Source organism: Gobio gobio (assembly GCF_949357685.1).
Source record: "Gobio gobio genome assembly, chromosome: 18".
In the NCBI taxonomy this organism is placed as follows: domain Eukaryota; kingdom Metazoa; phylum Chordata; class Actinopteri; order Cypriniformes; family Gobionidae; genus Gobio; species Gobio gobio.
Window position 1 is genome coordinate 20401387 of NC_137111.1, and position 17361 is coordinate 20418747.

General features: G+C 40.2%; 1 protein-coding gene across 1 annotated transcript; it reads right to left on the minus strand.

The window, feature by feature from the left end:
• Nucleotides 1–9316: 9316 nt before the first annotated feature.
• LOC307141790 (E3 SUMO-protein ligase ZBED1-like) lies at nt 9317–15954 on the minus strand (the record flags this gene model as incomplete). The annotated part of the gene is made up of 3 exons (XM_079842244.1): nt 9317–9518; nt 13787–14256; nt 14491–15954. 3 exons carry the CDS (start codon nt 15952–15954, stop codon nt 9317–9319), a joined length of 2136 nt encoding a protein of 711 aa, XP_079698370.1.
• Between the last annotated feature and the right edge of the window lie 1407 nt (nt 15955–17361).

A 17361-nucleotide genomic window follows, 5' to 3' on the forward strand; every position in this document is an offset into this window, starting at 1 on the left:
TCCCTCCTCATGGTATAACAGCAGAATATTTCAAAGAGCGCACAATCATTTTTACGTGGTATGTAAAAGGACTTGTTCCTTTTTGAGGTTTCTTGCTTGCTTTAAAGAGCAAACAGCATAACAAATAATACTGGGACTGATGGAATGCTGTTTCAAACTGTAGCAACCAGATGGAATTTTTTTTTTTTCCTGGAGTCTCTTATTTTTGTTTGTTTGTTTGGCTGTTGCATAATTTATAAGACTGTCCTTCACTTTTGCTCAGCTCCACTTCTATGCAAGTTTAATACAACCTACTTCTTCCACACAAGAAAATCTTCTTTACCCCCTTGTTGTCTCGCTCCTGTTTGTGACTTGATACGCAGCCACAGATGGCCTGGATGCAAGAGAAAAATAGGAAGGTAATGAAATTGTAAAATTTCCAAACTTAACTGAAAAAGGAGTATATAAACCAGACTAACACAATGAGAGATGAAGTCGACCTGAGAGAACAAGTGCTGTCATCTTTGCTGTTTCTACATTTATGGAATATAGACAAACATTGCACATTTTCTGTCAGGATGTAGATGTACAGTCTGTAATTATGCTGGAGGTGTATTTTTTTGTTAGCTTTAGACAGACAGTGGGTGTTTTGATGACATCTACAATGCACATCATGAATTTGGCTTTTCAAATTCAGAGTTCATTTTAGGTTGGAAGTCAGTTTAGGTTGATTTCATCATTAAAAAACTGTAATATTTACTAGAGAAGCACAGCATAAGATGTTTAAAAAATGGTTGTCTTTTTTTTTTCTTTTTTATAAATTGTCATTTGAATATGAGTTTCTTTTTTGGAAAAGCCTATCCATTCAACCATCTTTACCATCCCCTGCTGTCTTCCCTTCCAGGTTGTATCGGGGGATCCTAATCAATAGTTGCGTAGCTGTCAATAGAGGGACATAAATCTCTCATATTTCATTCAAATCCTTTGTATTTCAAAAATGACTGAGAGTATTATGAGTTTGAAACGACACGAGGGTGAGTAATTGATGATAACTTTTTCATTTTTGGGTGAACTAACCCATTAATATCTTAAGCAGACTTGCTTCTCAAGTAAATGTATCTTGTTTCAATGATTTTTTTAATATTTTACCTGGAAAACTGCATGCATAATGTTACTTATGTATATTCCTAATCAGATTAGCTGCATTAGTTGTCGCCTTCTATTTGCCTCAAAATATTATAATATAAATAACCACACTGTATGAAAAGTGAGGCAAGTCAATAGTTTCACAAACATGCATCTCCATTTGGAAAAAGGCATTTGGACTCTCCTCCATGGCTCAGATAGAGCGATGAGGGGTAATTTAAAATGCATGAGCTGGCTTTTTTCACATTCATTGTTCATCTCCTACCATATGGGGAGCCGAAGCAGGGCCAGAGGTCTCCTCTCACTAAATGAGCCATCTTTCTCATTGCATGGCCTGTGCCTCGTGAATAGGTCAAATCATGTTGCCATTAATATTTGAAACACACTAAATTGAAAAAGATGTTCATATAGAGCATGCTGCTTCCACTCTTCTAACATAATGATACATGTATAAAAAAGTCTTCCACATCAGCTCAGGAGATAGGCTTGTCTATTTCTCGTCGAGCCATTTATCTCGCTTTTTTGTCCGCTGATGAATTCGTTCTAGTGACAATTTCTGTCAGGATAATGAAATGCCACCCAAAGTCTGTCCACTGCTTGAATGGGGACATAGCAGAAATCTCCCCCAATTATTGTAAATTTTTTCTCACGAAGGTGATCCATCTTTTTTTTTTTTGTGAGAGCTTATATTAGTTCACATCTCATTGTGGCTGTGACCCACTCTTGCTGAAGTCTGAATAGCCCCTTCAGCCAGACCTCTGTTCAATTGTGTTCAAATATAGGTTCTCTGCAAGATAAGAATTTAATGTCATTGGCTGCCCTAGTTAGATTATGCTACGCTGCACTCATCAATGTTAAACTTGAACCTGAGTGTCTTCACTTGGAGATTGTGATGGCCAGTGGTCTAAAATTGTTTCATTTCAGATCCTTCAGCAGTGACGGTATTATCATAATGCTGCATGTATTCTGATTTTTATGAAGGCTTGACCAGGAAAATATTCAGATTTTTAGACTATAAATATTACAAATGCAATTTTCATAGTCTTCCCACTTAATATCATTGCATTACCCATTTACTGTAAATTGACAACTACTTTCTGTGCACTGCACAGCTTGTCGTATGCTTTTTTGGTCAATAAATCATGCAATGTCACAAGCAAAAGTGCTTTTGTTCTGCTCATTCCGATACTCATAGGCAAGAAATTCTACTAAACTTCAACTGAAAGGACGTTCTTTCTCAAATGTATCTTATGGTGTTGTATGATATATGAGCGAGCCTGTGCCAACAGTGTGATATAAGTGTGATATTGCTTTTACAGTTCAACAAACAACAAGTTCATATTAAATAACTTTCATTGTAGACACAATGGCGCTCGTCTATTTTAAGTGTGAATATCTGCAGGTTGCGGTAATGGGAGTGACGAAAGGTCTTTACAATTGGTTGCGAAAGCTGCCTGTTAGGGTGTGGGGAAAGCTGCCTGTTAGGGTGTGGGGTATGGTTAGGGGTTACCCTGCTGAAAAATCCAGCATAAGTTATGTTTTGCATGCTGGGACCAGCTTGGGATGCTGGTGTGCTGGTGGACCAGCATATGTTGTGTGGGATTACAAATTTTAGAAAGTACATTGCATTTAGGATTTTAGGTAAAAATGATGATGTCAGATGAATTAGTCTGCTACGCAAATCTCCCAGACCTGTTTTACTGACTTCAAAGGCTCTAACAAGAGTCTTCTTTCCTGCCAGAACTGTTATTCTCTATTGTGTTTTAAATGAGTCAGAGCCCACCTTTTGGGAGCCCAGACTTTAATGGCTTTTTGGCCTGGCTAGTATCAGCATACGAATAGGTATGCTGATTCAATGGGACTGGTAGGGATTTCATAGTAGGGTGTGTCTTTTACCTACACAACATATGCATTTCCTTTGTTTGAATGTCTCCTCCTCTGCTGTAGAACCACTTCCCATGAAATGTAGATAAATTGCATTATCTTGTGCTGTGAAATCAGACTGTTTTCGGACGACCTGCAGCACAGAAGGTTCTCATTAAAAGAATAATTCTGTCTTGATCCGACGTCTCCTGGTCTATTCTTCAACAAACAACTGAAGTTCACAACAGATGGTGCCTTGTGACCCGGATATAGTTTCCAGCTTCCTCACCTAAAATCCAGATTGAAACTTCAAGCTCAAAGAAAAAGATCTGCCTACGTTCCAGACTGGAATCCAGAGCGAAACTTCCAGCTGAACAAAGATTTTCCAGACTGAATCTTTCAACCAAGGGTTGTGGTGAGTGCTGCTCTATCCAAAAGAACCTTAAAAGACCAGTACAAATTTGTTTATCCTCTGGCTGCCAGGGAAGAGTTAACAGACGGCTGTAGGGTTTGGTTAACTAAGTTATCCTCTGTTATCAAACAGAAAAGATTAGCCTCACAAACTAATAATTGTTCTGTTTGAAATAGGGAAGATTAGCATTTAGCTAATATTTGTGTTTTGTGTTACCCTCTAATTCTGTTTGAAATAGGGAAGATTAGCATTTAGCTAATATTTGTGTTACCCTCTAAAAAAAAAAAGTTTTGTTTTAGGGATGAGTTATCCTCTGTTTTTCAAATAGGGAAGTTATTAGCCTCACAAACTAATAATTGTTCTGTTTGAAATAGGGAAGATTAGCATTTAGCTAATATTTGTGTTTTGTGTTACCCTCTAATTCTGTTTGAAATAGGGAAGATTAGCATTTAGCTAATATTTGTGTTACCCTCTAAAAAGTGTTTTTTAGGGATGAGTTATCCTCTGTTTGTCAAATAGGGAAGTTATTAGCCTCACAAACTAATAATTGTTCTGTTTTAAATAGGGAAGATTAGCATTTAGCTAATATTTGTGTTACCCTCTAAAAAAAAAGTCTGTTTTTTTAGGGATGAGTTATCCTCTGTTTTTCAAATAGGGAAGTTATTAGCCTCACAAACTAATAATTGTTCTGTTTGAAATAGGGAAGATTAGCATTTAGCTAATATTTGTGTTACCCTCTAAAAAGTGTTTTTTAGGGATGAGTTATCCTCTGTTTGTCAAATAGTGAAGTTATTAGCCTCACAAACTAATAATTGTTCTGTTTTAAATAGGGAAGATTAGCATTTAGCTAATATTTGTGTTACCCTCTAAAAAAAAAGTCTGTTTTTTTTAGGGATGAGTTATCCTCTGTTTTTCAAGCAGGGAAGATTAACATTTAGTTAATATTTGTGTTGTCCTCTGTTTTTTGTCAAGGAAGTTAACAATAGTTGAGCTGTGTTAACAAAGAAATGATCAGAGAAGTGAGTGTTTGTGTGTGTGGGAACAAAGAAATTCAAAAATGTTTAGGAAGAATCCTAGACTGACCCCGACAACTGAAAAAGGTGGTCTCGCAGCTCCTCTGTGGACAGACTGTGATTTCATATCACAGTTAGGAGTGCAGATGAATTTAATTGTCACCGAGAAAGTTAGACAAAAACTAACTCAGAAATATGAGATCCATCCGGACAAGAATTGGTCGATTGATGAATGTAAAAAAGTTTTAGGAGCATGTATTCGCAAGAACAATGTGAAAGGCATTATTTGTTGTCACAGAGAATTTGGTTTAGCGCTAGCTAGACAACAGTCTCAGCAGATCTCAGAGCTAGAGAAACAGAACGAAGAACTCTGTGCTAGAGTAGCTTCTTTGACTAAGAAATTGAACCTCAACAAAGCTGAAGAGAAAACTGATGTGAATGAAGTTAGTCAGACTGATAACGCTAATCCTGACTTGCAAGCTTTCTTTGAAACAGATGTAGCCATTCAATCAGTATCTGATGTGCCTGTTGATTCAGTGAAATTTAGCGTCACAGCCCCGAACATTGTTCTACAGAGTCCACCAGTCACAAACCCATCCTCATGTATGATGTCAGCAATGACTGAAGTTTTGTTAGAGGATGAAATGACTCATGATTGTGTTACGGTTACAAACGCAACTACGAATGAAATAGCAGAAACTCCCATTGAGAATGCAGAATTGGAGTTGTTTGTTGAGGGTTCAGCTCAAGTGATTGAAGGTAACATTACAGCAGCTGCAGTTTTGTGTCAGGGAAGGAAAACCTGGAGTCATATGTCACACTATAAAGTTGTTCCCCCACCAACAGGGATAGGGTAGGACACGAATCAGTGAGTAGCCCAGGAAAGAACTGAATGCAACAGGCATTCGGGGGCCAAACCTGCGGCGAGGATTCCCTTGTAGGCATCCCCATCCACTAGTCCATCCTTACCTCACTGTTTTCTTTAGGTGTCACAGGAATTAACAAATAGGGAAAGAAGGAACAACAATAGCAGACTCCGATTGAACAGATGAGACAACCCTGATGTTTTGCTGTCTTTTAGAACAAATACTGCTTTGTTGTCTTTTGTTTTTCTTTGTGCAGATACCTATTGATGGCTGTCCCCAGATTCATACGCACCGATCCTCACCTGCGTATGAAGCCACAACCTCTGAAGGACAACTAGACCCACAAATGAGTCAACTGTCAAGAAGAAGAAAAGAAAGAAAAAAAAAATACACAACGCAGAGAATGATTTACGGGAACTTCAGTCTTCCATCAACATGATCAAGACTGCCTTGCTACTACTTGCTACTAGTAGCCTTACTACTACAAGATTGCCTTGCGACATCGCACAAAGTGTAGACTCCAGAAACAACATATTCTCAGAGCTGATGAATATGTCAAGAAACACCTTGTTTGCTGGAAAGAACGTTTGCATGCCACACCTGCCTTCAGTAGGAGCAGGAATCCCATGGGTGGCACATGATGGGAGGAACGTCTGTATATAACATCCTGCTCAGCCAATTCAATGGCAGGTGCACCCTGGTTCTCTCCTACCACCAACACAGAAGATGGCTGCATTCAAGGACTCACATATGCACAAACATGGTGGTCAAGGACTCTTGAACAAAATCCAACAAGACATTCTTGATCTTTCAGATGACTGAAGATAATTCTTCATGGTTCGGAAACCTGTAAGGTCAACAAAGATCTCACAAGGACTGTTCCAACCACAAAAGAATATTGCCCGTAATGAACTTCACGGACCCTATTGGCATGTTTGTTTCTGTGGCAGCATGTCATTTGTCACTACAGACAATCAACACAGAGCAAGTGAAATGTGCCTGTAACTTTTTCCAAGTTACATGACTAGAAGATGGGGCATATGTTAACAAACATAAGCTACAGAATGGACTGATGAAGGTTTAAATTTGTATTATGTGGGAGTTATTAGAACTCCCAAAGGGGGGAATTGTGGGATTACAAATTTTAGAAAGTACATTGCATTTAGGATTTTAGGTAAAAATGATGATGTCAGATGAATTAGTCTGCTACGCAAATCTCCCAGACCTGTTTTACTGACTTCAAAGGCTCTAACAAGAGTCTTCTTTCCTGCCAGAACTGTTATTCTCTATTGTGTTTTAAATGAGTCAGAGCCCACCTTTTGGGAGCCCAGACTTTAATGGCTTTTTGGCCTGGCTAGTATCAGCATACGAATAGGTATGCTGATTCAATGGGACTGGTAGGGATTTCATAGTAGGGTGTGTCTTTTACCTACACAACATATGCATTTCCTTTGTTTGAATGTCTCCTCCTCTGCTGTAGAACCACTTCCCATGAAATGTAGATAAATTGCATTATCTTGTGCTGTGAAATCAGACTGTTTTCGGACGACCTGCAGCACAGAAGGTTCTCATTAAAAGAATAATTCTGTCTTGATCCGACGTCTCCTGGTCTATTCTTCAACAAACAACTGAAGTTCACAACAGTTGTCTTTTGGTTGCTCGTGTGATCCCAGCAAGACCACAACAAAACTTGCATATGTGTTACATATCACGTTTCTTAGTGTGTGTTCGTAGTTAAATAAAGGCCAAGACAATTTTCCAAATTAATTTGAATAAATTATTTAATAAAGAAAAATGCAAGTTGCTGGTTACATATTTACTAGTAAATAGAGTAAATTATTCAGCTACTCATTCTAATTCAATTGCTTCATTTGTTTCTGAATGAATACAAGTTTTAAACAAATCGTTCATAGCTTACTGTTTGAGCGAATGATTAAAAGACTCGAATCAAAAATACACTTGTTATTAAGGGGGGGGGGGGGGGTGCTAAACATAAATATGGCTTGTGCTAAACATGGCCAAAATTAAAAAAAAAAAAAAGTTGGACGTATGATGCAGTATTTCTGTGCCAAATACACTCCTTCAGGATTTGAACAAGCTTTTGAAAGTTTTTTATTTTTTTCTGAGTATGGCACTGTGTGATGTCATAAAGGGCGGAATTCCTTGAATGGGCATTTCTCCCAGCGCTGTCATTTTGGACCAACAATGTCACTAAAGAAGTGGGTAACGCTTTAGATTACAGTCCGGAAAGTACTGTGTAAGGAAAACAAATTTACAGCGTAACTTTCGGTAATTATAGTGTGACTATAAAGTATGTATGTGTAGGTAGGTATAAGGGAGCAATATGTAGGAATAAAGGGGTAACTACCAGGGAAATTTAAAAAAATTAAATAAAAAAATACTTATTTAAAAATATAAATAATTAGCACATTTTCCTGGTAGTTCCCCCTTTATTCCCCAAATAGTACATATTATTCCCTTATACCTAAACGTACGTACTTTATAGTTACACTGTAATTACCAAAAGTTACGCTGTAAATTCGTTTTACTTACGCAGTACTTTTCGGGCTGTAATCTAAAGCGTTTTCCAAGAAATGTGTTTTTGGTTGTGAGGGAAAGTTAACCTTGTTTAGCTTCCCAAATAACCCAGCGTTAAGGAAACAGTAAATGCTGTTTGTTTTTTTCCGGAGCAGCAACGGAATACTGCAAGTGTGTTTGTTTGTTCCCGGTCATGAGTCGAAACCGCAGGAAGTGAGTGAAACTGCATCAAATGTCTGTGTTTTGCTGGCAATCATGGCGTAAGTGCATATAATGTAAACACAAGCATATAGCGAATCAAAAGTTCCCTTTCGAAATTGAACTCGCACTGCGTCCTAAGACGCTTTGTGGAACACCTCAGCATGACAGGTGCCTGAAATCACTATTGAATCACGGTAATCCTATTGACCGGCGACAGCCTATGATGTCATTAATGTGCAACCAGGAAGTAAATAAGGGTGCCTTGTAAACATGACATTCACCTTTCCGTCTTCAGGGACTGTATGTCTGTAAGAGTGCTAAGAATCTAGGTAAAGTATGAAATGCACTAAGGCTGAACACTTTCAGAAGTGTGCAGACCTGTGCCCAAGGTTTTTGTCGCCGGGTGACACACACAAAATGTGCGTTATTTGTCTGGGGGAAGAGCATGCACAATTGCCTGTGCAAATTGTGAGCGTTGTGAAAACACTCCGCCCTTGTCTGGCTCTCTTCTCGAGGGAAGAGAGGTCAGCATCTGGACCTTGTGGCTCGGGTCCCGCTCATGCTGAGGCAGAGCGGCAGCGCATGTCATGGGGGTTCCAGATGGAGCTCACCGATCGCCTGGAGAGGGGTGTAATCCTATGTATGCTGAGCTGCTGGACGTTATGGAACACACCGTGGGCAGGCTGCAGCTGCCTTGGCGGCGCCTTAAGGAAAAGATTGCTCGCAGCAGATTAGACAATCGATTTCTCCCCGGCCATTGACCAGCAGCTCAGGTGAGCCTTCCATTTCTCCCTGATCTGCATACGGAGATCAAGGGGGCATGGAAGAACCCATATTCTGCCCATATTCACCGACATCAGCGGGCTAGTTTTGCTGATGTTGAGGGGATGGGAGAGTATGGGTATGTGTCGATGCCGCCCATAGACGAGACGTTCGCAAACTATCTGGTCTCTGGGCGGTCATCAACACTGAAAGCTCCAACCCTGCCATCCAAACCGCTAAAAACAATGGCAGAGCATACGCGGCAGCGGGTCACACTATGGCGGTGCTGCAGGCATACCAGGCTGATTTGGCTTTCCGGGCCACCAAACAGACTGCTGCCGCGTCGATGGCGGCAATGGTGGCCACAAGAGACATCTGTGGCTGAATCCAGGGCCTCCAGTGGGCAGGGTGGCGAAAGTTGTACTCCCCTTGCTTAAAGGGTTTATTGCAGTTTGCTGAGTACACTGCTGTTGGCAATGTGGCAAAGGTCTGTAGGCACTGTGTAAACAGCTTATCTGCCATTGAAGACTGTGCTGTCATGTAGTAGGCCTCAGCAGGCCATTAAGACGGTCGACCCTAGAAGGGCTTGTTCGGCCAGCTGGCTGAAAACGAGCAGTTGGCTCTGTCAGTCTGGGCAGTAGACTCCCGGACAGGTAGCAGGCCTCCTTGGAATAGAGTCCCAACGCTTGGGGGACATGCATAGCAGCTGCAACCAGGTAGCTAGCCTTGAGAGGCCTCCTGTGGGCGGCCCCAATATATGTCTTGGTGTGATATGCTTCCCAATGATGTTGGTTTTGTGTAACAGAAGACTTGTTATCAGATATTAGGCCCTACCAGGCCTCCCTGAGGACGAGTCCCCAGCAGTGTGGGTATTTATTTTGTCAGCCAGTGGACTTACTGTCAGCCGGTTGGCCGTATCAGGCCATCCTGAGACTGAGCCCCAGAAAATCTGGGTTCATAGTAGCCAGATTTTAACTTTCTATCCTCCCTGAAGGCTTGCTGTCAGTTGGTAGGACTCACCAGGCCTCCCTGAAAGCGAGTTCCTGAGATTGGACACTAAACAGCTGGCATGACTCTGACAGCTAGTGGATGCTTGCTATCGGTTGATCTGGCCTTATCAGACAAGCAGCTTGGTTTACCTACCGGGTCAGGCTCGGTGATCCCTTCACTGAGGGTCTCTCGTGAGGCCCTCCAGTTAGATCAGTCCGTAGGCCTGTCCGGCATCCTTAGTGCTTTGAACATGAGGGCTTTGTAGATCCTTGGATCGAGCAGTTAGACTCCCCTCACTAGCAAGGGTTGTAAAGGGCTACGCTGAGTATTGCTCTCCAGGATACCCGTCTCTGAGATCCGGTCTGAGGGGTACTGCCAGTTTTTCAGTCCCTTCGTCTGGATGCCTCACCAAGGCAAGTGTCCAGAGGCTCTGTTTCTGAACAGACAGGGTTGGCCAAACCAAAGTGTCCAATATAAGTGGCACCAGGTCAGGCCTCCCTGGTGGCATTTGGGTGAATATGTTCCCCCGAGTAGTGATTTGGTTGGGGCTCCCTCAGGTCCCCTAGCCCAACACAGTCTCACTCCCACTCCTCACATATTGACGCTTGGTCAGGACCCCTCGTCGTCACTTTTTTACGTACAGGGTACCCCTTGAAAGGCATTTTTCGACGTTAAGGGGACTGCAGTGATTTCAATGAGACACCTTTGGCGTCATATACAGACGTGTTGGGCATGTGAATGTTATCATGATGTAACTATTTATTGGGTTATAATTTTTCCATTATGACATGTTGGAGTATGATTCTCAATTTAATCAGCCAGCATTAGCCTATTTTATTTACATTTATTGATTTGTATTTACGCTATTCAGACACTTTTTAAAGTAGCCCAACCCCGCCCCTTAACCTACCCATTTGCGTTATATAAAACATAGAATATAAAAGACAACATGCACACTTTATTGAAAAATGTCAAGTATTCCAACTGTTCCGAGGCCAAACGATTGATTTGTGTGAAGAAAAGACCCAAAAGCGATCTGCGTTTCCCTCCGCACCCCGGCGTCATATTGAAGACGCCACAGGTACGGCCATACCCCTCGGCGTCAGTCTATAGACGAACTGGGAACTCCATTGCTTTCAATGGGAAACCTTTGCCGGTATTCTATCGGTATGAAATCTCGCTGAAGAAGTCTCATTCAGAATACATCGCGATGTTTGGCATCAGTGCACGTGGGCCACATGTTGGTGAGTAGCCATGAATATTTGATATAAAGTATTTTCTGTCGTTATTGATCAGATTATGTTCAGTCACTGCATTATATCTTTCATTTCCACTCAGGCTTCGCTTTTCTTTGCTTTCTAAATCAACACACCTTGCTAATAGGGCGATTAAACACTGTCACGTGACGTGCTATAGACCTTTTAAACAGTTATTCATATTTAATAATAACAACTAGTGTAGTTCCAACGTGGCATTTGTAGTAGAAGCACAATAAAAACAACCTTAGTTGTAATGTGATGATTGTTGTAAATAGACAGTATCCACAACACTTACCATGCTTTTTAATGCCTTTTAATGTAAAATCCAAATATTGTGATGTAAATAGTACTTTGTCCTGTATATAATGTATCTGTTATATATTATGACTTTTTCTCTTTTTTTTTTTTTAACCTGAAACGACCAAAAGGGCCTTTCGGACTCAGTCAGCCCATTCTTGTTCATGGAAAAGTAATGGAGAAGACCGAAAGCAGCAACAGCAAATATTTGCAATGGTAAGTATGTGTTGGTTTGAACTCTTTATCAAGCATTTGTTATTTCTTAAACATATTCTTACAAACCCCATGGCTCAATCAGTGAGAACATGTTCTCAAAGTCTTAAAAATTCACAAAATTTAACAAACTGTCAAATTCATATGATACTCGTACATATTTGTACAAATACTCATACATAATCCTGCAGCTTTTACTCCGACTCCTGCCATTGGCTACAGCCTCAATTCCTGTACATATTTATCATGATTTTTGTAAATCAGTTGCGCCCCTTCTTGGAAAGCAGTCCCAGAAAGAAAAGTTTATATTAGGTCCAATGTATTCTTTAAAATGATTACAAATTGGGCCATTGGGGAGGTCTCTTCACACCTCATGACCTACCTCTGTTTGCAAGAGCGGAAATGCTCACATAACATCAGATATTCAATTATTTTGTCATCAGTTGCACTGCTGATAACGTCCTGTTTGCATGTAAATAATTTACGTGATCAAAAGATTAAGTGAATAATCAACATTTTTAAACAAATTCATATGTGCTATTAAAAATATACTTTTAATAATGGAAATGCACACCTATCAGTGAACTTGTTACATAAATGTATTTAACATTTAATTATGCAACACTTTTTACAGAAGGAAATCCTACAGTTATGTAAAGGGACAACAACAACATCATCATCATGTCCTGTCCTGGGCACACTGGGCAACATGTGTCCTCCAACATATTCGATCTGTGGCCACGTTCTTCACATCTTCTCATGGAACACCTGCATTCTTCAGGTCTTCACGAAACATCTGTCTCATGTCTTCCTTGGTCTTCCCTGTCTCCTGCGTCTTCCTGGTGGTGTCCACTTCATAACTGTTTTGGGGTTTTGTTGTTTGGGCATGCGTAGGATATGTCCAGTGAGGTGCACCCTTTGCTATGTCACAGTTTCTCAAAGTCTTCACGTGGAGTACCACTCCTCCTCATGATCTCTTCGATATATGCAGAACCAATATTCATAAACTGTACTTGATGTCTGCTTATGCCTTTATCAAAAAAGCATCAGTGCTCATCAGGAGTTTTAGTAAAGGACATATTTATTGCCATCGACTTCATGATGCTATATTCCAATGTATATATCTGCATTTGTATATTTGCATATATATGCATTTGTATAACAGTGTTTGTTTGAACAAATGAAGATAGTGAGAGTGAACACCTTTTGAAATCAATATGTATTCATTAAACCTTTTATTACAGTGGGATAGTATTCACTATAGTAAATGTCCACCATAACTAAATATATGGTATCATTATATCACTACCTTGCTAATGTAAATGTAACATGAATGTATTTTATTAAAGCATTTTCTTACTGAAAATGGTTAACATTGATAATAATCATTAACTATTTGAATTGGCCTTTCATTTAGTTACAATAGAAGTGAACAATAATCACAAGGATATAGTTTATATAGTTTTAAAGTTGAGAATGTAAAATGTTCTTAATGTTTTTGCCTATTTATTTCTTAAAGGCAAGAAACCAATATATTTTCAGATAAAGTTTAACCTCATTTCTTTTATTTGTACCGCAGCATGGTTATTTTATACTGTTGTGCAGTAGTTTGGCCGCTACATTTGTATTTAAACTGTTTGACATTAAATATTGGAATATGCTTACAAAATTGTGTGCATTCATTATGCTTTTGTTACATTTATTTTAATTCCAAGAGTTCAGATGGTGAACGATGGCATAAAGAAGTGATCTAATATATATATATATATATATATATATATATATATATATATATATATATATATATATATATATATATATATATATATATATATATATATATATATATATATATATATATATATATATATATATATATATATATAAATACACACACACACACACACACATATATATATATATATATATATATATATATATATATATATATATATATATATATATATATATATATTAGGGATGGGACGATACACTTAAACTCACGATACGATGCACCTCGATATGCCAGGGTTACGATACGATACGTCACGATACGATATCAAAAAAGAAAAAAAAAGAAGAAAATATTACTGTATAACAACAACTTATTTATTTTTGTTTCAGCTGCACACAGGGAAAAAGCACACAAGGCCTAACTGGCCAAACACAAACAAGAACACTCCCTTAGTGCTGCTCTAATCCTAGGTTAAGTTATCTCAGGACTGGTTCTTCTTCAAAAAAACTAACATATCAACATGTTCTGGTGTAATCAGTGATCTTTGAGCAGACACAATGTCTCCTGCTGTGGAAAAGACACGCTCACTGGGCACTGACGTAGCAGGAATGCAAAGGTAGGCTTTGGCCAGGGGGGCAAGTATGGGGTAAGCATATGCATTAACTTTCCACCACTCAAGTGGACTACTGTTGAGTGGGATAGGAATCCCATTTCTGTAGGAGAGTATCTCCATTTCAATCCCTCTGCTCGACTGCACTGTCTCAACAACAGTAGTGTAGGAGCTCCCAAGGAGATCTTCTAACGCTGTCTTTTTTGGTGGGGGAGGCTGTGTCACGTCCTGCATCTGCCTTTCTCCTTCCACTGGCTCTTCCTGGCTCTGCTCTGCTCCCTGTGCTGCCTCAACCATGACCCTGGCCTGCTCTGCTGCTGCCCCTGATGTTGAAGCACTGGCCCTAGTGGCTCTTTCATCTATGTCACTGGTCTGAAAAAAATAAAATAAAACTAGCTCAAACATTTCTGTCTTTCAATCCTTCACTCCCTCCCTCTCTCACAGACACACACACACAGACTCACACTCTCTATCTCTCTCTCTCATCGACTAATAAAAAAACAAAAAACCAATATGAGAAATAACTTTTCGGGCTCTGGCCTACACATACAGAGCTACACACACGCGCAGGGCACCTCTTTTTTTTTTCAATAAAAGTTAGCCTACCTGGTTGCGCTGCTCATGAAGTGCTGAAGCTTTTTCACGTATTCGGGCATAGACGGACTCGCGTTGTTCATCATTCAGATGGGACAGGCTTCGGAATCGTGGGTCAAGCGCAGTGCACTCCTGCAGCATGTCATAACAGTCCCCAGAGTACCGGTCCGAGATGTCGAGTAGAATGGCGCTTTTCATATTGGCGATGGTCTGTGTGTCATTTTCGTCTGGTGACATGCTTTGCTCGATCATGAACTTCAGTGGGATTATCAGTGAAACAGTGGGCTCTTTTTCATCACAGACAACTGTTGTGGCTGTCTTCAGTGGCTTAAGCAGTTTCACTATGTCCTCGACATCTGATATATCACTGTTATCCAGAGTGTCAATTTCTCTCGCATTCCTTCGGATTCCTGGGCAGCTCAACGCAGCTGTGACAGCTGCTTGTTGCTCCAGGTAGCGCGCCAGCATGTCGTATGTGCTATTCCACCTGGTTTGGACATCGGTGATAAGTTTATGCCGAGGCAGCTCTAACTGGGTTTGCTTGTTGGTCAGGACGGCGGTGGCCGTGGTGCTCTTGTGAAAGAATGTAGTTATTCTTCGCACACGACCAAGAAGGCGCGCGACGCGGGATACAGCCAAGCCTCGCTTACTGGCCAGATTCACAACATGTGCTAAGCACTTGATGTGAGGGTGGAGGCCGCTCTCTCTCACAGCAATGTCCATGTTGCTCGCGTTGTCTGTGACACAAGCAATGGTTGTTTGTGGCCTCGTTAGCTCCCACTCACTCAGTGCATTTCTCAACACGTGAGCTATGTTAACACCAGTATGACTTTCACTTAGCTCACGAGTTTGCAACACAAAGCTTTTTCTCTCCCATTTCTCGTTGATGACTTCTGCCGTGATGGTTATATAACTCTGTGTTGCACGCGAGGTCCAGCCGTCGGTGGTCAGGGCGACACAGTCGGCATTTTTTAGATACTCTTTCACGCTTTGTTTGGTTTCATTATAAATTTCCGGGATTACCTTCTCTGAAAAATGTCCTCGACATGGCATCTTAAACTTGGGCTCCAGCACATTGAACATTTGGATGAATTTTCTGTTCTCTACCATGTTAAATGGAGCCATATAGTCCGCTATGAATTCGCCAATGAGCCTGGTTATCTGTTTTGCACGCGGACTTGACGGAGGTAGAGTTGGTGTCAGCGCTTGTTTCATAGTCAGCTGTCCCTTCGGTAGGCTCGTTTTCTCCGGGGCCTTCTTCACATTTTTATGGTGACGTTGAAGGTGGTGGTTCATGTTGGATGTGTTGGATGTGGTGTACGGAATGACAGCACGGCATAGCTTACACACAGTCTTAGTCTTGTCAGTTACTCTATTGCCGTCGTTGTCTTTTTTAATGAGAAAGCCAAAATACTGCCAGACATATGACTTGTATCCAGGCGGAACGTCCTCAATTTCGACCTCATTTGACTCCATGGTCGGCTGTTTGGGGGCAAGGCAGTTGGTGGTAATGCTAATATTTGTTAGCTCGCTGCAGTGTTGTTGTTGCAACATGCGCTGTTGACGTGACGACGTACCGCACCGTTCCCCGGATATACATTTTTTTTCATTTAGTTTTTTTTACCCTGCTTGATCAGCAGATGGTGCTGCCAGCCTGCCACCATAGACTGTATGTCTTCCCCATATACATACACACACATATAATACACTAAATTATTTATATACTACGCAAATCATGCAGCAGTGCCATCTATCTTTATTTCGCGATCCATTTTTTTCGACCTCGATGCGTTTCGCCACGTTTTGTATCGCGATATTTTGTCAAACGATATTTCGTCCCATCCCTAATATATATATATATATATATATATATATATATACACACACATATATATATATATATAGAGAGAGAGAGAGAGAGAGAGAGAGAGAGAGAGAGATATTTATGCATCAGTTTAACCACACAAAGGAGATTTTTGTTTTAAAATGTGAGTTGTATTAATTAATTAGAAGAAATAAATATTTAGCAGCCTAAATATTAAATATTTAAGGATATCCCTTCAGTTGGAACCGGATGAGATCTGTCATCATTTTCCATAAATGGACAAGCAAGTGTGACGCCTCTGTTCTGCTGCGTTGTCATTGGCTAGGACTTTATCGCAGAACTCGCTGTGATTGGACTATCTTTTAACCGATATAAAACGGCGTTTCATGTTACAAAGTATGTTTTGGTGTTATTGTTACGTTAGTAATACGTTAAGTTAACTATAAAGTGTCGCTATGTTGTGAGAAATTACTCCTTTACCGAGATCCCAACCCTAACCCTAAGCATCTCTGCACACTTCAATGAACTACAGCGCCATGTTTCCCATTGCATTGATACACTGACAAAGGTATATGGGTAATGTAGTTTAAAACGTTTAATAATGAGACAATAAATGTTAAGTAAATGACATCTTTAATGGACAACTGGATATCTAATTATGTTCATTGTGTAAACCTTTATGACATATATGAGGGGCAGGCTGAAATTTGATATTTTACTGTGAGCACTTTTAGAAAACCTTTATGCCAGCTTTCCATATCTGTCTGAAAACTGTGCCCAACATTATTTAGTAAACATAGCATAAGCAGTTGTCCTGCCAATTTTCTCTGTGATACGCTAACCAGACTTTGAGTAACAGCCATTTGAAATGTGCTTTTTTTTGCCCTTCCAGGGGCCTCTACCCTGAGGGCGGAAGGGCAGTACAACATTCACAGATCTATTTTCCTCATCATGGACAACAAACTTTGAGTCACATTTAAATATCAGAGTATTTTCTCTTTTCTATTCTAACATCATGCTTGTATTAGGTTTTGATGGGTATTGTGAGACCATCTGAT